Source organism: Plecotus auritus (genome assembly GCF_963455305.1).
Source record: "Plecotus auritus genome assembly, chromosome: 1".
Taxonomy (NCBI): domain Eukaryota; kingdom Metazoa; phylum Chordata; class Mammalia; order Chiroptera; family Vespertilionidae; genus Plecotus; species Plecotus auritus.
Genome location: NC_137770.1, coordinates 64,641,605 through 64,667,616, shown reverse-complemented (window position 1 = coordinate 64,667,616; position 26,012 = coordinate 64,641,605). Strand labels below are relative to the sequence as shown.

The window sequence follows — 26,012 nt, the reverse complement described above, 5'->3', positions numbered from 1 at the left end:
GGAAGAGACAGTTACTCTTATCATACTGTCAGCTGATTTCTCAACAGAAACATTTCAGGACAGAAGGGATTGGCATGAAATATTCAAAGTGATGAAAAGCAAGGATGTGCAACCAAGACTTTTTACCCAGCAAGGTTATCATATAAAATTGAAGGAGATATAAAGAGCTTCCCAGGCAAGACTAAAAAAATTTATTACCACCAAACCAGTGTTACAACAATAGTTAAAGGGTCTTCTTTAAGAAAAAGAAAGAAAAACAAATACTTATAAATAACAAAATGGTAATAAATACGTATTTATCAATAATCACTTTAATTGTAAATGACTTAAATACTCCAATCAAAAGACAGGGTAGGTAGCTGAATGGATAAGAAACCAAAAATAATATATATGCTTTCTACAAGAGATCCACCTAAGAAAGAAAGACACATACAGGCAAAAATAAAGAAATAAAAAAAGATATTTCATACAAATGCAAATGAAAGTGAAAATAAAAAGCTGGGTAGCAGTGCTTATATAAAATAAAATGGACTTTAAAACGAAGTCTATAATAACAGAAAAAGGACACTACATAATGATAAAGGGAGCAATCCAACATGAGGATATAACCCTTGTAAACATTTCTGCACCCAACATAGGAGCACCGAAATACATGAAGCAAATCTTGATGGACACAAAGGGAGAGGTCAACAGTAATAGAATCATAGTAGAGGATTTTAATAGCCCATTAACATCAATTCATAGATCTTTAAGACAGAAAATCAACAAGGAAACAGTGGCCTTAAATGACACACTAGATCAAATAGATTTAATTGATATCTTCAGAGCATTGCACCCCATGTATATTCCAAAGCAGTGGAATATACATGCTTTTCAAGTGCACACGCAACATTTTCTAGGGTAGACCACATGTTAGGACACAAAACAAGTCTCAATAGATTTAAGAAGATTGAAATCATATCAAGTATCAACCATAATAGTATGAAACTAGAAATCAATAACAAGGAAAAAAACTGAAAAATACACAAAGAGAGGGAAGCTAAATAACATGCTACTAAATAATAAATAGCTTAATGATGACATCAAGGAATAAATCAAAAGATACCTTGAAACAGTTGAGAACGAGAACATAGAAACCTGAAAACTATGGGACATAGTAAAAGCAGTCCTAAGAGGGAAATTCACAGCATTATAGACCTATCTCAAGAAATAAGAAAAATCTCAAATAAACAATCTAACTTTACACTTAAACTAACTTGAAAAAGAATAAGAAAAAAGTCTAAATTGAGTAGATATAAGGAAATATAATGATTAGAAATAAACCAAATAGTGTCTAAAAACAATATAAAGGATCAATGAAACCAAGATATAACTCCATGAAAAGATAAACAAGATTGGCAAACCTTTAACCAGACTCATAAAAAAGAGAGAGAGGGAGAGAGAGAGAGAGAGAGAGAGAATCCAAATAAATAAAATCAGGACTAAAACAAGAGAAGTAACAACTGACACTAAAGAAATACAAAAGATTATATGAAAATATTATGAAGAACTATATGCCAATAAATAGGACAATCTGGATAAAATGGACAAATTCCTAGAAACATACAATTTCCTAAAACTAAATCAAGAAGAAACACAAATAAGCCAGTCAGAGAAAGATAAGTATCACATGATCTCACTCATATGTAGAATCTAATGAACAAAATGAACTGATGAACAAAATAGATTCAGAGACATAGAACCATGAACAGACTGATGAATTTCAGAGGTAAGGTGGGGCTGGGGAGGGGGGTTAGGAGGGAGAGATTAACTGGGGAATTTATATGCATATATGCATAGCCCATGGATATGGACAATAGTGTGCAGAAGGCTTGGGAGGGGCTGGTGCAGAAGGAGAGGGTCAATGGGAGGAAAAAAACAACCAAAAAAACCCAAAGGGGACATCTGTAATACTTTCAACAATAAAGATTAAAAAAAATACTGACACTTGAAACAAACAAACAAAAAAAAGAAGAAATACAAAGTCTGAAAAGACTGATTACAATTATTGAAATTAAAGCAGTAATCAATAAACTTCCAAGAAAAACAGAAGTCCTGGACAGGATGGCTTCACAGGAGAATTTCACCAAGCATTCAAAGATAAACTAACACCTGTCCTCAAATTATTCCAAAAAGTTCAAGAGAAGGGAAGACTCCCAAGCTCATTTTATGATACCAGCATTATTCTAATTTCAAAACCAGATAAAGACATTACAAAGAAAAAAATTATAGGCCAATATCCCTGATGAACATAGCTGCTAAAATCTTCAACAAAATATTAGTAAATTGGATTCAACAATACATTAAAAAAATCATACACCATGACCAAGTAGGATTTATTTCAGGGATGCAAAGTTGTTCCAATATCTGCAAAGCAATTAATGTGCTATACCACATTAAAAAATCATATTCATATCAATAGATGTAGATAAAGCTTTTGATAAAACAGCACCCATTCATGATAAAAACTCTCAGCAAAATGGGAATAGAAGGAACATATTTCAACATAATATAGGGAATATATGACAAATGCACAGCTAACATCATACTCAATGGGAAAAAACTAAAAGAATTTTCCTTAAGATCAGGAATAAGACAGATTTGTCTGCTTTCACCACTGTTACTCAACATAGCACTAGAAGTCCTAGCCACAGCAATCAGACAAGAAAAAGAAATAAAAGGCAACGAAATTAGAAAGAAAGAAGTAAAACAGCTATTATTTGCAGATGACATGATACTGTATATGGAGAACCATAAAGAGTTTATTCAAAACTACTAGAACTAAGAAGTAAATTCAGTGAAGTAGCAGGATACAAAATAAATACCCAGCAATTGGTTGAATTTTTTTATACCAATAATGAACTATCAGAAAGGGAAACTAAGAAAACAATCCCATTTACAAATGCATTAACAAATACCTAGGAATAAATTTAACCAAGGAAGTGAAAGTCCTGTTCTCAGAAAATTATAAGATACTGAAGAAAGAAATTGGAGATTCAGATAAATAGAAGCATATACTGTGCTCATGGATAAGAAGAATTAATATTGTTAAAATGTCCATACTACCTGAAGTAATATATAGCTTCAATTCAATTCTTATCAAGATACCAATGGCATAGAGAGAAACCAAGATGGCGGCATAGGTAAGCACCTAAATTGCTGCCTCACACAACAATTTCAAAACTACAACTAAAAGACAGAACATCTATCACCCAGAACTACGAGAAAGCTGGCTGAGTGGAAGTTCTACAACTAGAAGGAAAGAGCAAACAGCATTGAGGGGTGCACAAGCGCTGAAAAGCTGAGGTACGGAGACGCGCGAATCGGGCTGGCGACGGGTGACTGAAAGTGCTGCTGTTTTCAACCCGAAGGGAGATAAGCTCCCGATTACTCCGAACTCGTTTCTGGGGAGACGCGGGGGACCCAAACTCCTACGGGGAGAAGCTGGACTGTCTGCCGTGGGGTCGGAAAGTGAGGGAGGCTTGCTTGCAGGGCTGCGTGCAGGAACAATTGTTTATTGTGCTGGGGCGCAGGACGTGGGGACAGGGTCGGAGACGCAGAGCCGCAGAGCCGGCTTACTGGCAGCCATCACTGTTTGCCACACCCTAGCCTAGTCACACCCTGAGACCCTGCCCTGCACAATCTACGAACCCACCCAAGCTCCAAGCAGTGGCTTTAGCATATGAATGGCCTGCCCTATGGCAGCTTAACCTAGCAAACTTGCAGCCCGGGTCAAACAGCTCCAAAACCTCCAAACTCCAAGCAAAGAGGAGAAAACTGTAGTTCTTGCTGTAGCTCCTGCTGGGTGGCCTCAGACAGTAGCTGACCTGCACCCCACTGGAGATCCAGAAGCCAGTGTACCTAGTGGTCAGTGTGAGACACCAGATTTCAACTCCTCACATCCATAAGTGATACATTCAAGAGGCAGACTCAGTGAGCACCAAAGCCTCACTGAAACAAGTCCTGCACCATAAGCGTGTCTCCAGCGCAGCAGTTCTTCCATTATAGACACAGCGGGTCCTCACAGCCAATTGGCCTGGAGGTCAATTCCTCCCAGTGTACCAACAGCAATCAAGGCTTAACTACACCAAGACTTTGCACTCAGCCCACAAAGGGGTGTACCAAAGGCGTCCACCTCAGGTGATTGGGGAGGCTGAGCTACTGGCCTCTATAGGTCACCTACCACACAAAGCTACTCCATCAACATAAGGAAACAACAAAATGCGGAGACAAAGAAACATGTCACGAATGAGAGAAATGGAGGAAAGCAAACTAATGGACAACATAGAGTTCAGAACCACATTTATAAGGTTACTCAAGAATCTTCTAAAAACCGCAGAGAAACTTGATGAGACCTCCGAGGAGCTTAGTGAGACCTTCAAGGACCTTAATGAGAATGCCAAAAAAATGGAAAAGGACCAGTCAGAAATTAATCATACACTATCTGAAATAAAGAATATATAGAAATTCAACTGTAGATCAAAGGACCCCAAGAATCAAACCAAAGATCTGAAATATGAGGAAAAAAAAACACCCAACCAGAAAAACAAAAAGAAAAAAGAATCCAAAAATATGAAGATAGTGTAAGGAGCCTCTGGGACAACTTTAAGCGTACCAACATCCGAATTTTTGGGGTGCCAGAAGAAGAGAAAGACCAAAATATTGAAAACCTATTAGAAGAAATAATGACAGAAAACTTTCCCTACCTGGTGAAAGAAATAGACTTACAAGTTCAGGAAGCACACAGAACCCCAAACAAGAGGAATCCAAAGAGGACCACACCAAGACACATCATAATTAAAATGCCAAGGGCAAAAGACAAAGAGAGAATCTTGAAAGCAGCAAGAGAAAAACGGTTAGTTACCTACAAGGGAGCACCCATACGACTGTCAGCTGATTTCTCGGCAGAAACTATGCAGGCCAGAAGGGAGTGGCAAGAAATATTCAAAGTGATGAACAGCAAGAACCTACAACCAAGATTACTCTACCCAGCAAAGCTATCATTCAGAGTTGAAGGTCAGATAAAGAGCTTCACAGACAAGAAAAAGCTAAAGGAGTTCATCACCACCAAACCAGGATTACAGGAAATGCTGAAGGGTGTTCTTTAAGAAGAGGAAGAAGAAGAAAAAATTATGAACAACAAAATGACATCAAATACATACCTACCAACAAGTGAATCTAAAAATCAAGTGAATAAAAAATCTGAAGAACATAATGGACTGGTTAATATAATAGAATCAGGGACATAGAAAGGGAGTGGACTGACAATTCTCAGGGGGGAGGGGATGTGAGGGGTGCGGGAAGAGACTGGACAAAAAGCTTACACCTATGGATGAAGACAGTGGCGGGGGGTAAGGGCATGGGGAGGGGTGAGGAATCAGGTGGAGGGGAGCTAGGGGGAAAAAAAGAGGAACACCTGTAATAATCTGAACAATAAAGATTTATTAAAAAAAAAAAGATACCAATGGCATATTTCACAAAACCAGAACAAATAATTCAAAAATTTATCCGGAACTACAGGAGAACATGAATAGCCACAGCAATCTTTATGAAACAAGAACAAAGTTGGAGGAATCGTAACACCTGATATCAAAATATACTACAAAGTCATAGTAGTCAAAACAGCATGACCCTGATGTGAAAATAGACACACAGAGCAATGCAACAGAATAGAAAGTCCAGAAATAAACTCATGCCTTTCTGGTCAATTAATATTGACAGAGGTGGCAAGAACATACAATGCAGTAAAGACAGTGTATTCCATAAATAGTGTTGGGAAAATTGGAGATACATGCAAAAAAAACTGAAACTAGACCAACTTCTTACACCATACACAAGAATAAATTCAAACTGGATTAAAGACAAATGTAAGACTTGAAATCATAAAAGTCCTAGAAGAAAACATAGGCAGTATAATATTGGACATTTCTCATAGCAACATTTTTTTTTTTTTTTTTGATATAACTCCTCGGTCAAGGGAAACTAAAGAAAAGATAAGCAAATAGGACTACATTAATCTAAAAAGTTTTTTGCACAACAAAGAAAACCATCAACAAAATGAAAAGACAACCTATTGAATGGGAGAACATATTTGCCAATGACACATCTGAAAAGGCGTTAATATCTAAAATTTATAAAGAATGTATACAACTCAGCACCAAAAACAAACAATGTAATTAAAAAATGGGCAAAAGACCTTAAAAGACATTTCTCTAAAGAGGACATACAGATGGCCAATAGACATATGAAAGGATGCTCAATGTCACTAATCATCGATGAGATATCACCTCACACCTGTCAGAATGGCTAACATCAATAAATCAACAAACAAGTGTTGATGGGGATGAGTAGAAAAGGGAACCCCAGTGCATTGTTGGGGGAATGCAGACTGATGCAGCCACTGTGGAAAACTGTATGGAGTTTCTTCAAACATTAAAAATGGAACTGTCTTATAACTCTGAAGCAATTTCTGGGAATCTATCCAAAGAAACATGAAACATTAATTTGAAAGAATATTTGCACCCCTATTATTAATTGCAGCATTATTTACAATTTCTGTCAAGCCTAATTGCACATTAAACTCTACAAATAAAAGTCTGAAGAAGTTTAATTCTGAAAATTATGTTTTTAAATTATGTTGAAAAATAATTTATATTTAAAATAATTGTTTCTTTCTATTATTTTGGTTTGCTTCTTTGGGGCCTTCAATGTTGTAGAGTTTCTTTGCCTGTTTTAACTATCATTTAAAACTTTTTCTTAATATCCATTTTACTCATATTCCCCCTTTAAAAAATTTTACTATCTTTTAATTAGTGTCTTATTCACTGTTGGGTTCCTTCCAATGTCACCTTCATGTGTATTGATGGCTTTCTTTTTCACATCTTTTCAATCTCTACACTAAGCTCTGGCTTTTATGCTCGTGCTTTTCATTCATAGAAGTGTATCATTAAGTTTTACAATGTGTGGCAAAATTTCTAGTTTTAATTTTCTTCTACTCCATGATATCAATTTTCTGGAAAATGTCCTTCATCTGCCACTTGTTTTTCCTGTTCCTTCCTTCCTCCCTCATTTTTTTCTCATTTTGGGAAGTCCTTTGACCTGTTTTGTGATATTGAATTTTGTTTATCTCCCAATTTCACCCTTGGAAGTGGAATTTCAAAGGAATTTGTGCTGTTTATTTTCCTTGTTTTTGGATGCCTTCCATGAAGGGAAGGGAAATGCTGACTTGATGCTGCCATCTTCAAACCAGAAGTCATTCAGCATGTTCTCCAACTTTTTGTCTTGAAAAATTTGAAACTTAAGATATACAAAATTATCACAATAGAATATCCCTATGACTTTTATTTAGATCCACTGGTTTTCAACATTTTGCCACACTTGCTTTCTCTGCATTTCTTTAGTTAAATCATTTTGAAAATAAGTTTTAGACTCTGTTAGCATTAAAAAAAATGAAGCAAATGAAAGGTATTTCAGTATCTATGATTAGTACTATTTATGTTTATGCATAGTTTATGCTCTTCAGACACAGACTCTGTGCCAAAGATTCCAGTGCAAGCAGGTTATTGGGAGTTGCAAGGAACATGGCTAGGAGAGGGAAGAAAAAGTAGTCAATGAAAGATGCAATATAATCCTAGAGAAACTCTGGGGAAAAAGTGTAAAACAAATGCATCAGAATTATCCCAGCCAAGGAGAGGCACAGGGAGTTCTGGCATTTATTAACTCTCTTTAGTTATTGGTTAAGCAATTTCCCTCAAGGAGTATTAATTCTAGTCCTCCATGTGTGGGCAAAGCGAATTCTGGCAACCCTTCAATGAAGACACAGTTGATGGCTGATGGAAGGCAGGCTGATATGTAGGGAACACCAATAATTTTTTAACAGCAAATTTAACACATTTGAACAAGAAATTAGAAATAAAACTGTTTAGAACAATGTACTTATAAAATTATTAAAATAAAAAGACATGTAACAGGCAAAGAAAATCTTGGTAGGAGCAATTATTAAATTGAGATTAGCTATCATCTTTAGTTCTACAGGTGTCAACATATAATTTTTTTTCACTTATTATATTGACTAAAACCTGAAGTAACAAAGTTGAATGAAGCAGTGACTCTCTTTTTAGTGTACCACATTAAATATGATGTTCTGCAGGTGTGTTGTGTTGCCCTATATCAAATAAATGAAGTTTTCCTATAAGTCTCAACAAACTAAATTTATTTCATTTTTATTAAGAATGAATATTAAATCATGTTAAATATTATATTTTTTGGTATCTAGTAAGATGATCAGATTGTGTCATTTAATTTTAGATTTTTTTTCAAACAGCATATTGCTAAATTTTAATTTCTGTATGTGTATCTTTAATTTTAACCATTTTTAGGGTGTTTTTTACTATGAAAAGTTAACATTCTTATTTCTTACTAGAGGTCCAGTGCACAGATTTGTGCACATTGAAAGGAAATTAATTAGAAGGTGGCTGGTGGGGCGGGACTGGGCGAGATGGGCCAACATGCCCTGGAGCCAACCTCCCTCAGTCCCTCTCCGACTGGCTGCACTTGGGGCAGCGCCAGGGCTCAAAGAGTGTCTGCGGAGTGAGCGGGGTCCCTTGGCCTGGCCTAAAGGGATTGGGCTGAAACCGGCTCTCCAATATCCTCAGGGGTCCCGGAGTGGGAGAGGGCACTCCTGTGTTGAGCATCTGCCCTCTGATGGTCATTGCTCAATCATAGCTACTATCTGGTCAGCTGGTAGCTTAGGCTTTTATATTTACAGATGATGACTAATCTGTATGAAATTATTTTTTCCATCTTTAGTTTTTTTTTGTTCTTTCAACAAAACTTTTTGATCTTTTCTATTTTCCTTTTTTAAAAAAAATATATTTTATTGATTTTTTACAGAGAGGAAGGGAGAGGGATAGAGAGTTAGAAACATCGATGAGAGAGAAACATCGATCAGCTGCCTCCCGCACACTCCCTACTGGGTATGGGCTCACAACCAAGGTACATACATGCCCTTGACCGGAATCGAACCTGGGACCCTTGAGTCTGCAGGCCGACGCTCTATCCACTGAGCCAAACCAGTCAGGGCTATTTTCCTTTTTTTTTTTTTTTTTAATCCTCACCCAAGGATATATCTTTATTGATTTTTAGAGAGAGAGGGAGAGAGAGAGACATCAATGTGAGAGAGAAATATCAATTGCTTGCCTTCTGTATGTGTTCCAACCAGGAATTGAACACACAAACTAGATATGCACCCTGCCTGGGAATCAAATCACAATCTTATTTTATTTTTTTAAAATATTTTTATTGATCTTAGAGAGGAACGGAAAGGGAGAGAGAGATAGAAATATCAATGATGAGAGAGAATCATCAATCGGCTGCCTCCTGCATGGCCCCCACTGGGGACTGAGCCCGCAACCCGGGCATGTGCCCTTGACCAGAATCAAACCCAGGACCCTTCAGTCCACAGGCTGACGCTCTATTCACTGAGCCAAACCAGCTAGTGCCAAATCACCTTTTGGTGTATGGGACAATGCTCCACCAGACAAACCACCCAGCCAGTAAAAAGCCATCTATTTTACTTTCTAATTAGATTTCTTTCTAATTATTCTTTTCTTCATCTACTTTGGAAGCTATGAATTCTATTTCTATTCTTCTAGGGGTTAATCTAAAATATGTAGCTAATTTTTATCAACATTTAGAATATATTAATATATCTATTTTCCCCCCAAATAAAGTAATAATCTCAACAAACTTATTTTTCGTCCTCATAAACTTCTACTTCCCAACACCTCCAATTTGTAATAATTTGGGATTTTAATTCGATTGTTTTTAAATTTTTAAAGATTGAGACTTAAATATATATTTAACCAGTTTTTAAGTCTCCATTGTTCACTCCCATTAGCACTAATTTTTTTCCATTAGCACTAATTTATGTGTGTATCTATGCATGTACTTATTTATTTATGAGGCATAATTTACATAATCTATTTTTTTATTCTTTTTGGTGAACAGTTCTATGAATTTTGACAAAAGCATATGGTGGTGTAACCACTTCACAATCAATATATAGAACAGCTCTATTACCCAAATAATCCTTCTGTGCCCCTTTGTAGTCAACACTTGCCCCAGGCCCCGGTAACCACGGTTTGTTTACTGTACCTATAGTTTTGTCTTTTCCATGTATGTAGCCTTTTGGGTATGGCTTCTTTCACTTAGCATAATGATTAGAGATTCATACATATGTTCTACATATCAGTAATTGGATCTTGTTTTCATTGAGTAGTATTTCATCATTGATTTTTTTTGTATCCCATATTTTCTCTTAGAAAATTTTTGCTTTGCTGCCACAATTCTTTTTTCAAAGGGTCTATAGCCAATTGACCTTTGAAGTTCTTGTTTGTGTGAAGATATTTTTATTTAAACTTGTGAGTGAATGATATTTTGACTGGTACATATTTTGGGTTAATGTAATTTTGCTCAGACCTTTGTAGATATTTCGGCATTTTCTTCTAGCACCAACTGCTCCCTAATGAGATATCTGATGACAGTCTCATTCTAGTCCCTTTATAAGCAATTTGTAAAACTTTAATTTTTAAACTTTAAGAATTTTCTTTTAATTGTTTGAGTTTACTAGTAGAGGTTTCACCAAGATGTGGGTCTTTACTCATCCTGCTTGGCCCTTGGTGGGTCATTTCAATCTTAAGGCTTGGATTTTTATTCAACTTGTTAAGTGTTCTTTGCTCTCTCTCTTTCCCTCATATTCTCTTCTGGGATTCCTTCTGCAGTGAAGAATGAACTATCTGAATTATTCTTCTATAGCATTTAACATTTTTCTATATTCTATCTCTGTATTTTTGTTCTACTTTTGAGTGGTGTGATATTCCAAATCATTAATTTGTCCTTTAGCCATGTTCAGTCTATTATCTAACCATTTTGCTAAGTTATTTACTCAGGCAACTTATTTTTTATATCTAATAACTATTTGAATTATTTTTTTCTGCTCCATTTTCTGTGATTGTGGTTTTTTACACCACAACATAATTTCAAATAAGCTTCCTGGGGTAGCTCTCATTTTTTTTTAAAAAATGGGAGTGGGTTATTATCATGGCATTTAGTACCACAAATCAGAGTCTGACATGTAATAGGTATTCAGGGTATTTGCCTAATGAGTATAAAAATTCTAGTTAGACTTTGAAATAAACATTTTGCATTTGTTGGATTATCTTTTCCTCATGGGTCAATTTTCTGGTGCCTTCACCTTGATCCCTCTCAGGTTTTCTCCAAATGTTTGTCATTTTTGGTTCATATACAGTGTATGAATTCAGCACTAGTATTACTATTATAGGTAACGGAAATGAATTTCTTCTGGAGCTGGGAGGTGTTTTTTTCTCAGCAAGTTTCTCTTCAGAATTGGAGGGCTTTCTGGTATATTTTCTGCATGTGAACCAGCTCTATCAACTGGCATACTTCACTTGAAGGTGCTGCATACTTGAAGAAGTGAGGGAGGTTAGGGACACCCTAATTATGAAAATATATTCACTATTGAAGACAATAGTGATTAAGAGCTCAGGCTCCATATTAATTGTTCCAATTTATTACAAACTTTATTACCTTAGAAAAGTTACTTAAACTCTTTTATGCCTTCTTTCTTCATCTAGAAAATGAGGATAAAAGAATAGCTATCCTTTAATTACTTGTTAGCTCTTACTAATTTTTTAATGAAATGATATATATTATATACATATAAAATTTAGAATAGTTTAAATTGTCATTATAATTTTCCTCTTGGACAGGACAATGTCCCCTGTAATTTTTCTGCAGGATCTGTTTGGGAGGTCTGAAATTATCTCAAGTTTTGTTCTACTTCTCTTTCTGTTCTGGCAAAGCATTCCTAAAACTAGTTTCATCATTTGCAAAATGAGGATACAATAGTACCAACTTAATTAGAATATGTTATATAATTTTACAAAACACTTAGAAAATTGCCTAGCACGTACTGCTATGTAAGAATTTGATAAATTTAGTCTTTTTCTGTTTCTTATTATATTCATCTATGCCTTTTCTGTTTATAAGGCTCATCCAGGCTCTAAACATTACCTTGCTCTTGGTTTCTTTTAGGCTTCCCTGCCCTTAGGAGGTTCTCACTCAATCTCACCTATAGTGCTTCCACTATAATTATCTAATTATCTTCCTCTTTGAAAGCTCAATTCAGAGCCTTTAAATCACCCTATTTATTTTTTTGCCTTCAGTCTCCAGCCATTTAGCCTTCTTCAAAGGAAATACACTAGAGTACACATTATTGAGCCCCTACTCTGAGGCACTTACCAGCAGGAGCGCTCTTATTTTATTCTTACAGCAACCTATAAGGTAGGTAGGTATCATTAATATATATATATATATATTTTACATATGACAGACTCAAAGATGTGAAGTAACACACAATTATTAAGGATAACAGTAACTCAAATCCAGGTTTGTCTGACTGCAAATATAACATCTGCATGCTGAAAACTCTTCCCAGGCCCATTGTTCCAAATTACATCTAAACACCATATCCTCTCCTACGTACACAGCTTTTGTAAATCAGTAATCTCTTACTCATATGTATTTGCTGTTTCTTAGTGGCTCCATTTTTTTTGGTCTTTGTTTTGTCAGAGTACATAGGCTCTGCTAGCTTCTTAATGTCCTAACACTGCATATGTCATTTCACGTGTGAACTCTGAAAAATGAATTGCTAATGAGAATATTGAATCATTTTCTACTTTTAGTTTCCAACATTTCTCATTCTGAAAACACAGGTTTCCAAATATTAATTTGCTTTAACTGATTACTCATACATAAACTTTATCTTAAAAAAAAAAAAAAAAGAGCCTGCCAAGTTAGACTACACAAATAGCTCTTTCAAAATCCTATATAATAAAAGCCTAATATGCTAAGTGTCTGGTTGGCCGTTCAACCAATGAAAGTGTAATATGCTAATGATATGCTCAGGCTGCTCAACCGCTTGCTATGACGTGCACTGACCACCAGGGGGCAGACGCTCTGACCGGTAGGTTAGCTCGCTTCTGGGGTCGGCCAATTGGGACTGAGCAAGATGGGCTGGACACGCTCTGGAGACGTCCTGTGGTCCCTCCCTGGCTGACCAACCTCTCGTGTTCCTCCCTGGCCCTGATTGTGCACCGGTGGGGTCCCTTGGCCTGGCCTGCACCCTCTTGCAATCCAGAACCCCTCAGGTGATGTTGGAGAGCCAGTTTTGGTCAGATCCCGCAGGCCAAGTCAAGGGGGCCCCACTGGTGCATGAATTCGTGCACTGGGCCTCTAGTTATTGAATAAGCCCTCGCTGGTTTGGTTCAGTGGATAGAGCATCAGCCTGTGAACTGAAGGGCCTCAGGTTTGATTCTAGCCAAGGGCACATGCCCGTGTTGCAGGCTTGATCCCCAGTGGGGGGTGTGCAGGAGGCAACTGATCAATGATTCTCTCTCAGAATTGATGTTTCTATCTCTCTCTCCCTCTCATTTCCTCTCTGAAATCAATAAAAAAATATTTTTAAAAATTATTGAATAAAAGTTTAAATTGCTAGAAGTTGCATCATTACGGTTTATGGAAAATTGTTTGTCTTCTATAATATGAAGTTATTCTCAGAGAAATACTGATTAAAATAAAAACCAGATGTGTTTTTCAAGACTAGACTGAAAAAAAGAAGATAAACAAGTAGAAAATTAATATAAATATGACGTAAGGCGGTTTCTAGAAACTTGAAGCGTGGGCATGACAGAAAAAGCATGTGTGCATGTGCATATGTGTGTGCATGTATGTGGTGGGAGGGGGTTAAAAAATAGAGGAGAAAATGCAAAGAAAAGGGGATGCAGGATGAATAGATTAAGATAAGAACAGTTTCAGAATTCAAGACAAACCAAAACCAATTCCTAAATATTTGTAAGTATTTGGTGACACCAAGGAATTAGCATAATTTAATTTTACCTGTAAACCAAGAAAGTAAGGAACAGGGACAAGATGGTCTCTCAGTACTAATTAGATGAGCAACTTTGTTAAAAGGAAAAAAAACCCCTTTTAAATGTAAAATATGACATGTTCTAGGTGTGGTAAAATAATCCAGAAAATTTTTATATTTCATCTCTTTCTTCCACCTAATTTGAGTGACAAAAAGAACAATAATGTATTTAATGATGGTTTTGAGTTTCCTTCTTGATTTTATATTTGATTATATTAGAAATAAAAGTATATTTCCTACCACAATATATCAACATCCTGAGTGGAATCAAATGGAATGGAAGGCATAAAGAAGGCAATCAAGGGGAGGGAGGAGTATATAATAAATAATTTAATTACCATTTTGAAATTAGTATTTAATCACTCTTTTAGTTATTAAGAACTAGAATTACTCTCTTTACTTTTATTTATTCAAGGCAAAAATAATAAAATGAATGTTTTTCGAATAAACCTGCCTGTCTTAAAATATGGTAAAACTTCATTTATTTGAAGTCCCTTTTTACCACTGACGTTGAGTTTGGATTGAAATTTATCTTTTGCTTTACAGATATTTTCAAGATAGTAAAAATTAATAGAATAAATTAGTTGTCATGGGAGATTTAAAAACAGTTAAGAGAGAAAACAATTTTCAAACATCTTTCAGTACTTTCACATCCACATTTGCAGAGTAGCTGATAAGCTAGTCCCATATTTTTCTTATTGATTCAATTAAGCCAGGGAAAGTTTGATTTATTACACACATTGCACGACATTAATAAACAGTATTTCTTTTAAAATGGACCATAATTTTGGATTTTTACTAATTCAGCAACTTTCTAAACTGGTGATACAATGCTTCCATCTTCCAAGCCTCTTAGGCTAGGAAATAAAAAGTCTACTCATGTGCAGCCAAATCATTCTATTAGAAAGAAATCAGTCTTGTTTTATAGTTCTCCTGGCCACTATCAAAGACCGATATGATTGTCTTTTTTCCTTCCAAATTAACCAATTTTTCTTGGCATTAGATAAACAAAATTTTAGTTTTTGACATATTCTTTTTGTTGTGTAATCTACTATGGTATTTTATGTTGATAGGAACAACTTTACTACAACATTCCTCTATTAGCATATTTCCTTAAGGAAATATAAAATATAGAAATGACTTTCTTTTAGGTAAAATAACCAGAGAGCATACTAAGTATTGATTTCTTTGTAAAAATTCTTATATTGTTATTCAAGAGACTTTTCAGTGTCACAAGAGTTGGCTGAAAAGTATACATTCACCTATATTTTGACAACTTTGGAACCCATTTATGGTTAACGGATCACGGAAGGCGTTGGAACCAGGGGTTTCTATATTAGAAAAAGAAGGCTAGAGTTTTATTCAGGAAAAGTGGTAATGTTACTGAGCAGAAAAATAACATGATTACAGTTGTGCTTTAGGAAAATTAACCTGATAGCAGCACATAAAATGGATTGGAGTTTGAAGAGAGGAGATGCAGAAGAGGAGATGGATTAGGAATAGAGTTGACATGAGAGATAACAGAATGTGAAGGGAAAACTTATAGGAAGAAACAGGTGTGGAAAAAGTTGTGGTGGTAGAAGTGATGATTTTTGAAATCAATTAGAGAATTAAGAAAGATTCACTATGACTGAATTAAAATTAAACACCACTGAGGAAAATATATGAGTAATATTTTAGTTTGAAGAAAAACCTATGGAGAATGTGACTGTCTTTTCTCTTACCTATGAATTATTTTGTTAGCCACTGGTTTTACAGAAATCTATATTTTACTGGATACCTGGCTTTTCGTGGGTGTATCTTTATACTAAAGACTAGAAACCCGGTGCACAAAATTTGTGCACTGGGATGGGGTGGTCCCCCAACCTGGCCTGCACCCTCTCGCAGTCCGAGACCCCTTGCTCCTTACCGCCCGTGTTCTCACTGCTCCTTACCACTTGGTTTGCTGCTCCTTAGTGCTTCCATGAAGGTGGGAGAGGCTCCCGCCACCGCCACTGTGCTCACCAGCCATTGGCCGAGAGCCCGGCTTCTGGCTGAGCAGTGCTCCCCCTGTGGGAGTGCACTGACCACCAGGGGACAGCTCCTGTGTTGAGTGTCTGCCCCCTGGTAGTCAGTGCACGTCATAGCAACTGGTTATTCTGCCGTTTGGTCAGTTTGCATATTAGTCTTTTATTATATAGGATGTTGGACCCCATAACTTTCTTCTCCATCTTTACTATCATAGCTATCCTCTTCTGCTTCTTCTCATTTTTGAAAAGTTTATCTGGTGCTGAAAAGTCATGGTTGTAAAGCTAATGAATTAAAAATTAAACCAATTTTGTTATTATCACATTGACATGCATGAAACATTAAAAAATTTGTTGTTGCTAGTTTTATCCCTCATTTGCTGCTTTGCTATGTAGACAATGAATGTAGAACCAAAGAATGGCAATTTAAATCAAAGAATATAATAACCTCAATTACACAAGGTCTCTGTTGTTTTTCATAATATTCTCCTAGGGTTGAACCAAACTCTCTCCACTCCCATTATAACACTTTTCCACTGTTTCAGAGTGCCACTAGGCTGTCAAAACCAGTTACTCAAGTATTGCACTTAATCAAAGAGACTGCTTCTTTGCTAAAGTTAAGCATTAATTTAAAGGGAATCAAGGCAATAAAGAATGAATTATACATAACTTCACTATATAGTAATTCCAAAATTGAAAAAATACTCTGATGACATCTTGCTGCAGGTCTAAAGTTGCTCAGTAATTCACTAAATTAATAATATAACTTGAAGAACTTTAATTTTAGATTAGCATTTCAGAGAACTTTTTATAAATATAAAATTAAATGAAAAAAAATTGTAGTGACTCAGAGACAAAAAGAGTCAATTACATTTGTAAACTGAGATATTTATATAGTTGAGTCACTGGCACACCACAATTTTGAGCATATGACTCAGACTTCGTATCTTATATACAGTTAGTTTTAAAATGTTAGGGCATAATGCCAAGAGTAAGCACAAAGTTTATATAACTGAAGATTTATAGGGACCACAGGCTTGCTCAATTACTTTTGGAATTTTACTTCATAGTTTAAACTACTGTCTTTGACCAGGTCTATCAGATTTGAAGTAGATTTGCCTGCACTCCAACTTCCTATTCCACTTAGAATAAACCCAAACTCCTGTTGCCATGACCTTCAAAATTCTTGATGATCTGGTCCCTGCCTGTTTTTTCAGTTGCCGTTATCTCTCACTATTCTCCCCATTGCTCATGTACTTTATTCACATTGGTCTTCTTTCAGTTCTTGGAACACACCAAGTCATTCCTTATTTAAAGTAGGTGCCTCTACCCATTTATCTTTCTATCTCCTATCTCCTTGAACACCTTCTTTGTATGCTAATATCTCCACCCTACCCCAACGCCCTTCTTACATCACAGATCTATGCATTATTAGGAATGTATACTCTGTAAGGATAGAGATCACTTCCAGAATATTCACTATTGTATTTCCAAAAGTTGAGGAGGACATATGGCACCAAGTAGTTATTTGATAAATATTTGTTTAGTGGATGAATCAATGCAGTAAGTACTATTGGTTGTATGAAATGATCCAAAGTTGAGGCTAAATTCATGGAAAGGAATTGACAGAAGGGATGAAGATAAATCTGTAGTGTGAAGACAGCTGTGGGAATGTAGTGGATATAAACCTTGGACCACATTCTCAAATATGTAAGAAATTACATATAAACTTATGTTTATACTAGTAAATCAACCTAGCTTCAACTTTGAGAATTTCACCCCCCTTCCTCACCCCCAGTTGTGGAAAACTTAACCTCAATTATTCTTGGGTTTCCCTGTCCTTCTTTAAGATGGGCCAGGGTTCAAGGGTTTGATTTAGGGCCAAGGCAAGGGCCTCTGGTGTTGAGCCATTTGTCTACTTTGGTTACTTCTGGGGGTGTTCACTGACTCTGCTCACGCAGTTCCTCCAGATCTGGGCTCACTGCTGCTTCCCTATTTCATTTGAAACATGGGAAATCTTTATGAGAGTTGCTTACGGGCCCATCTTTTTTGAGACATGAGACAGTCCTTACTCTCTCGAGCTTTTCTGCTTCTGCTGTGTGCTGCAGCATAACCAGCAATATAGGAGCTTGACTCCCTAAGTAGACTTTTTTCTCTAAGTTTCCTGGTCTATGGATTCTACCCTCCCTCAGCTGCCTATCAAAGGCACTTTTATACTTCCCTTCTTTTCAGAGGACTCAGCAAAACCCTTTGAAACAGATTTAGGCTTTACATAAACTAAGTCAGGGAGTAGATACGGCTTTTTTTCTCCCCCATTTTTCCTTTCCAAACACAAAGTTTGGCTACCTTTTTGAAAATATGAAAAACAGAATGAATAGGATAAATGAGCACAATTTAATATTTCCGAAGCTTATTCTGTTAATAAGAATTAAATAAGTTTGTGCCACAATAGAGGCAAGCAGTGCAATTCTGCTCATGTCACTCTTTTAACGCACTACAGTGGCTTCCTACTGCTGTTAGGACACAAATCAAACTTGACCTAGTCCATCACACACTGCCTGCCACTCAGGCCTCATCATGCACCACAGTCCCTCTCATTCTCTCTACTAGAGCCACACTGGTGCTTCATTGTTGAAAAAGACATGCTCACTTTCAACACATGGTCTGTGTATTGACAGCTACCTCCTTATTTGGTTAACTCCAAGTCACCCATCAAATTGCAGCTCTCCTGGTGTTATTGTAGGAAACGTATTCCCACTGCCACCTATTGTAGACACTCACACCTTTCCTTTATACTACTTGTCTATGATGGTCACTTTCTCTCATAAGGTGAGAAATGCAACGGATAACTGTAATAAAATAACATTTAATCTGTCAGATTAGTGCTATTGTAAAATGAGTACAACTTCCTGGAGGGTAAATTGGCAATATTTAAATACCATCTGACACAGAGAAACTCCAGAAATGGATTCCACAGATACATTTGCAGAGTCAAAAATGACACATGCATAATTTTTTTCTTTGCAGCATCATTTTTTTTTTTGGTAATAAAGATTGGAAAAGTTAAATGTTCATCAGTTGTAGACTAGTAAAACACACCATGATATATCCATTCAATGGAGTACTATGCAGTTGTTAAGAAGTGAAGAAATTTCCTAAATACTGAGATGAAAAGATTTTCTGTTTTTACTTAGTTAAAAAAAAAAAAAAGCAAAATGCAGAACATTGTGTATGGTATGTTGCCTTTTGTATACAAAGAGAAAAAGTAAAGTAATATATACATATACATGTATTTAATTTATCTGAATATGCATAGGAAACTCTGGAAAGATACTCAAGAAACTAATAAAAGTGATTACCTACATTTTGGGGAAAGGATGAGAAGTAGGAGGATGGAGAATAGGATAGGATGTAAGAATAAAAGTAATGAAAATATTTAATGATGTGCTTGTGTATTAATTATATTATACATCACTATGCATGTGGCATACATTTAAAATTCATTATTGAAATGCAAAATTAATTAAACAAAAGCAATTTTCTATTATTTATCTCTTCATGAAATAGGGATATAACAAAGGTTGCTTAAGCAAAACTAGGTGGTTGGTTATTACTTTAACAACTGCATATATTTTCATTACAGTCACTGAATTAGATTCTCATACTCTTTTTATATGTCATACCCCCAAATCAAATTAGACAAATGTTAGGCACTGTTTCCTTTTGAAAAAACCTAGGTGATAATCTTTATTCCCTAAGGTTATTTTTATTTTAAATTTTGAAGCATATTTACTTTTAAAGTCAATTTTTTAAGAATAGATGCAAGAATCCTTTGTTTTACAAATTTAAAGAAGTCTTTCCAATTAAAAATGGAGTTAACTCAATCTGGAAACAACAAAAGAGACATTACTTCAAAATATTTCTGTGTTTAGCCTATCACTATATATACATGAAAACAAAAGCAATAAATATTTGTCAACATTATTACTACTAAGAATTTTAAAAAACATAGAGGGTTAACCCATCTATATGTAATATATGTTACTCTTGGTTTCTGGAGAATCCCTCTTGAAGTATAAGAATAATAAGGACATAAATGAGGTTCTTCATTACAGACCTGGTCCTAGTGAAGCAGGTTGTGGGCCTATCTTGAATTAATTATTCTCCATTAAGGAAATTGATAATCAAATGATTTAAATATAGTTCCCTTGTTGAGATTAATTCCTTCATTAATATTACTGGAATTATATTTTCAAATCACAGAGTACAATGGCATCTAATGAACTTAAAGTGTGTAGATCACAATCTCATAGTTATTTTGCTTCCAAATTTATAATTAACCCTATATAGCAGACTTTCAGAAGGAACCAAGCACTCTTTACCAATATACTATCCATTTCTTTTATTTAAGTCTTAAGTGTTTAATTAGAAAAATTTGACTTCTAATCTGTTGGTTTCATAATTTAAATCTGTAGGGTCAGTGTGGAACTGATTTAGTAGTTCTTGAATATTTTACATGTGAACTGACAATAATTTTTATTTCTTTAGAGGGAATATCCAGGTCCTAATCCTGCTCATTATTGTTGCCTACAAAACTAATGGGGGTATGATTCAGAACACAGTAGCATCACACTTTCTTCCCTTCTTCTCTTTCTTCTTTTAGAGAAATACATGATAGGATATTTTTGCAGCAATCTAGCTTTCAACTATAGAAGGGCCCAAACTCCTCTGCCCTGATACACTTAATTTCAATATCTCGTACTTCTACAGTAGGACCTGGGTACATTTAAACTATTCTGTGCTCTTGATTCTGTTCCCTAAAAGCATACACACAAAGGGAAATCACATAATCCAATTGAAAGGACTTAGTTTCCTTATCCTATTTGGTCTACATGCACCACCTGGTGGTAAAGTAGTACATTTCAAATGCAGTGTGTGTGTGTGTGTGTGTGTGTGTGTGTGTGTGTGTGTACGCGTGTGCGCGCGTGCACATTTTGGGGGCATTAAAATGGGAAAGAGAATTTTAATATACATTCTTAAATATTGATTTAGATTTCAATGCAATTATTCTGTAACAAATATCTAAAAACACGAGAAAACAATTATATATATACTAGAACAGGAAGTAAAGGGGAGAACACTTCATGCTGGAAAGTAAAATAGCTTTCTTATTTACATTAGCTGTAACTCCTACAATTCCATCTAACATTTATTTATTGTGATAATGGTCTTATGAGGCAAGAGTCAAATACTGATAATCAATGTAAAACCATTTTCTTTATTTTTAATTTTTAAAAATAATAATTAAAAATTGTGTATCCTTTCCCTTATACAGTAGTTAAAGTTATAAGTCACAGAATTTTAAAACTACAAGTCACCATATAATCATTTAAACTAATTTTACAAATGTAGCAGCTGAGACTCAGGAACATTAAGTGACTTGTCCAAGGTCATATTTGTAATTAGAGGCCCAACTCAAATAAGAACCCAGGTTTTCTCATTTTCAGTCTAGAAATATAAGACATACAAATTATATGCATATACAATGGTGAAATACTTCTGTATGAAGGGATATACCCTTGTCTCTGCCATATTGTGCTTTAGGACACTAAGATGTGAGTAAATACGGATTAGTAGTTTTATTCTAACATTCCGAGTACCAGAGAGTAATAGAAACACATACATCATAAAGCTATGGAAAAAAATTTCTAACTATTAAAAAGTCCCTTATATATATGTTCAAAGGAATATTTTTCAACTTATATACAACTGCTATGTTGTAAAGATGGTCCAAAAACTTCCCTTTTCCCTTCTAACTGCTTCAGACTCAGAGAGCTGTTTCTATTAAGGAGATACCCACTTGTAGATTTAAGCATAAACCATGTTCATAGCTCCCTCTCATGACCATTGAATGAATATTATGCAAGTCTCCTTTATTCTTGCTGTTGTATTCAACTAACAGCTCACTGGTTAAGTTTTAATTGCTTCCAATGAGGTCAGCAAAGGTATTTATCGAAAAGCCCTGAATAAAAGGCTCCACACACATACACACAAGCATACACGCACTCACACACACAGAGAAAATCCTCTTGCCTGTTGATTTATGGAAACAATTATGATTCTGCTGGAGAATTTCTCAGCTGAGAAGTAGTTTGTAGCTACAGTAGAGAGGCTCAAGTTGCAGAAGGCAGACAACAGACATGGAATTCTTGTGTATCCAGCTGTTATCAACAGAACAAGTAAGTTACTGTTATTTGTCTTTAAAAATAATGCTGAATGTTTTCTAGTAGTTTATCTCTTTCTCTGGTTTTAGTACTGAGGAGAAAAGTAAAGTTACCAGATTTTCGAGCCATATAATTATCTATGGTAATTTCACTGTAGAACTTACAGAAAGAGAAGGTTGAAGCTCTCCAGAGCAATTCTGACATTTAACTTGAGAAGTGTGGGCAGTTCAGGAGAAAACAACTGATTAACCAAGACGTAAAAGCATAAAACAAAGAAATCTAGGGAAAGCATTTTTACTTTGTTAAGAGTACTCTTAGGACTGAATTTAAACCAATAGCTCTAATAGCATAATGTTTCTTATCAAATAGAACAGGACTGATTGGTACAATCATATTTTGCTTTATCTCTACCAGTGCATAACTTTTATAAATGTACATATAGAATGGTAAAGATGTTGACATCCCATGAATGCTATTTTAAATGTACCTCCACGCTATACACTACACTGTATGTTATAATACTATTTACCCACTGAAAGTTAGACGTACAATTTTTCATCTTCCTTTCTCCTCCTGTCCCTATTCTTAATCTCTCATTGCAAACAGAAATCAACTAGCAAACAGCGTTGCAGCAACTGAGCTTCCTACAACCTGTTTTTTTATAAGGATATACCTGCAGAGTAAAGGAGGAATCCTGTATTGTTATCAGGAACTAAAAGGATAAGGCTAACAAACTGGAAAGAGCAACTACTCTTTCTTAAATCAACCTACAGCTCACAGCTAGGAAGAGGTCAATGACCTAGGAGCAACAATCAACTCAAGATCTAATTTTCATTATGTTATTCATGAACACCCGGAGCACTACACTATAATGCGCAAATGGATACTGACATGGATCCTGCCAACTTTGCTCTACAGTTCCTGCTTCCACATTATCTGTCTAGTGGGCACTATATCTTTAGCTTGCAATGACATGACTCCAGAGCAAATGGCTGCAAATGTGAACTGTTCCAGCCCTGAGCGACATACAAGAAGTTATGATTACATGGAAGGAGGGGATATAAGAGTGAGAAGACTCTTCTGTAGAACACAGTGGTATCTGAGAATTGATAAACGAGGCAAAGTCAAAGGGACCCAAGAGATGAAGAACAATTACAGTAAGTAATGCCTTTTATTTATAGCTCTACTAATGAACCATAACAGTCTTGGAAAAGGTCAATTTTCAAGTGACATGCTTTATGTTTCCTTTTTACTTTTTGGAAAAAAACCTCATCTTTTAATTTGGATAGTTGGACTATGTTCCTAAAAACCTCCCAGAACAGGGCAAATTTACTAATATAGTTAAACTGATAACACAAGCTAATTTGAAAATATATTCTTCATTTCCTAAGTTCAAAATGCTCATAAGTTAAGCAAAATATAAATGGTATTATTCACATTGAAATGTGATGTATCTGCTAGCAAAATTCATTATGAACACTAATAGAGTACCCAGTAAATAGTCACCATAAACCACATATTAGTTTGAGGAACAGAGAATTTATTTTTAAAACTAATTTTATTTTCTTTGAAAGAATATTTCTGTGGTGCAAAATACTTAATCTGTGTTCAAAAATGCATTCAGTGACTTGTGCAATTGTGAATTGTTATAAAACAGAAGAAATCTATGGTATCCTCATTTGTTCATGTCATAATGAGCTTGCATGTCTAATATTTAATTATTTACCTAGGTAGAAAAATAGGTTCCTCCTAACATTTTATTTATATAAATCTTCTCTGCCATAGTTCTATGTTATCTTAAGAGAAAGGTAAATGTGAAGGAAAAAATACAAGTGCGTTGGAAAGATGTTAATTCCATGATTTTCAACTAATAAGCCTTAATTTTCCTCAAGAATCAGTTATTATTTTCATGTTGAAATATCAAAGTTGGATTTATCATAGCATTAAATTGAATGGGATAAAATATATACCTCAACATATATATTAGAATTTAAAAATCCCTGAGTGAAAATAAATTTTGTTTGTATTAGTAGCACTTGAACAATGTTATTATTATATCATCTTATAATATCATGTGTTAAAGTCAATTGAAAAAGAATGCATGGGGATGGTGGTGTAAACATTTGTCTAGGACAGTGCCAGGCTGGCCTAGTAAATATTTAAAACTTTTGTTGTTTATTTAATGAATGGCTTTCAGGCTTCTTAGCTAATTTAACTATAATTGATATAGAATGTTAAGGCCATTTTAATGGATTGTTAACAGTTGTGGTTTTATAATTACTGTTATTAATGAAGTTATCATGTTATCCTTAGAATACTGTTCTGATTATACTGATGTTTAGCTAAGGAAATAACTATTTGGAGGAAAGTTATAACTATTTGTGGTTGGCCACTTTTATGTGAGCAACAGAATTTGGCTTATAATAAATTCATTTATAAGTTGAGATTTATAATGGATAACATTCTAAATGTTAGGTTCCTCCCTGGGTTGTGAAGATCTCATTTCAGATGGCGAAGACTAGGTGAAGTTATAACACTTGGGTCCACCCCCTGTCTGTGAATGACTTTGGAACAATTTCTTACTTTTTCCAATTCTCAATTTTTCATCTGTAAGATGTGGGATATGTACAGATGATCTCCAATATATCTTCTAGTTTGCAGTCTATTTTATTTTAAACCACAGAAATTATATAACATAAATGTGGAAAATCTAAGTACTCATAATTATCACACACACTGAATGAGATGAAAGTGATATTAACTCAATGGTAAGGATGAACTATCACAAATAATTGAAAATTATAGTAATAAGTGTATTAAACTTAAACCCTGTGGAATTCTTCTATATGCTGACTAACTCCTTTTGAATGCTTTTGTCAAATAGTAAAAAAGTGAAAAATTAGATATGAAATCCAGTAAAAGTCAATAATATATATAATTATTTGGGATAAAAATATCTATATTTGGAATGCATTCACATATGTAAGTTTTATTTGTGTTAAAATTTCTTAAAACCATGAAACATAGGCACTTGTAAATATACACAAAATGCTAAAGTTATTTTGTAGTTTGAAATACAATTTAGCATAAACCTTGAGTAACCATAAAGCCACTATAATAAGCCATTTCACCTTTCACACTAACTAATTCTGTAGTAAGAAAGAGAGACAAAAAAATAAAGTGACCTCAGGATATTAATGGGTCTGGAAGGACTGCTTACTTCACCAGTATTAAGCATAGCTCCTTATAAGAATGTAGTTTATAAGATATTGCTGAGATAATGGATTGGAGTGAGTAGAGGAGGTGGAAAAGCTGGGTGTATATTTCTGCTTTCAGACGGTGTTGGGCTGGGGTAGGTGGATGGAGAGCCAGAAGGAAGAGAAGGGGGAATGGTAGGGAGCAGGATATGATAGCTCATGTCTCATATCTTTAGGTAATTTAAAAAGTTACATAAGCTACCCTGGGTTGTGAAGATCTCATTTCAGTCTTATCTTACTGTAGTGGTGTCTTGTGAAATATATTACATTTATATTAGAATGAAATCACAGAAAAAGCATACCAAGAAACCCAATAGAAATAAGACGTATTAGTAGACATATAAGCAAGACCCAACTATGTAAATGTAGGAACCCATGAGAGGCCAAGAGATGCTGGACCACATTTTGAGTCTTCGGGGGGAGAAAAGCTGTTGCTGGAGACCTCGTCCTGAGACTGCATACCATCATCACCCAGGAG

The 26,012-nt window shown here is 35.2% G+C and overlaps 2 protein-coding genes across 2 annotated transcripts in view; one reads left to right on the top strand and one right to left on the bottom strand.

The window, feature by feature from the left end:
- Positions 1-26,012, bottom strand: part of FAM227B (family with sequence similarity 227 member B) — a gene marked incomplete at its 5' end in the record, with an annotated part of 208,610 nt that overhangs the window by 55,142 nt on the left and 127,456 nt on the right.
- The window catches only part of FGF7 (fibroblast growth factor 7), a 68,508-nt gene continuing 64,586 nt past the window's right edge, over positions 22,091-26,012 (top strand). The window contains exons 1-2 of the mRNA XM_080682713.1: positions 22,091-22,292; positions 22,884-23,434. Coding sequence (XP_080538839.1) covers positions 23,149-23,434 — 286 coding nt within the window. The 5' untranslated portion in view covers positions 22,091-22,292; positions 22,884-23,148. The remainder of the gene's footprint in view (positions 22,293-22,883; positions 23,435-26,012) is intronic.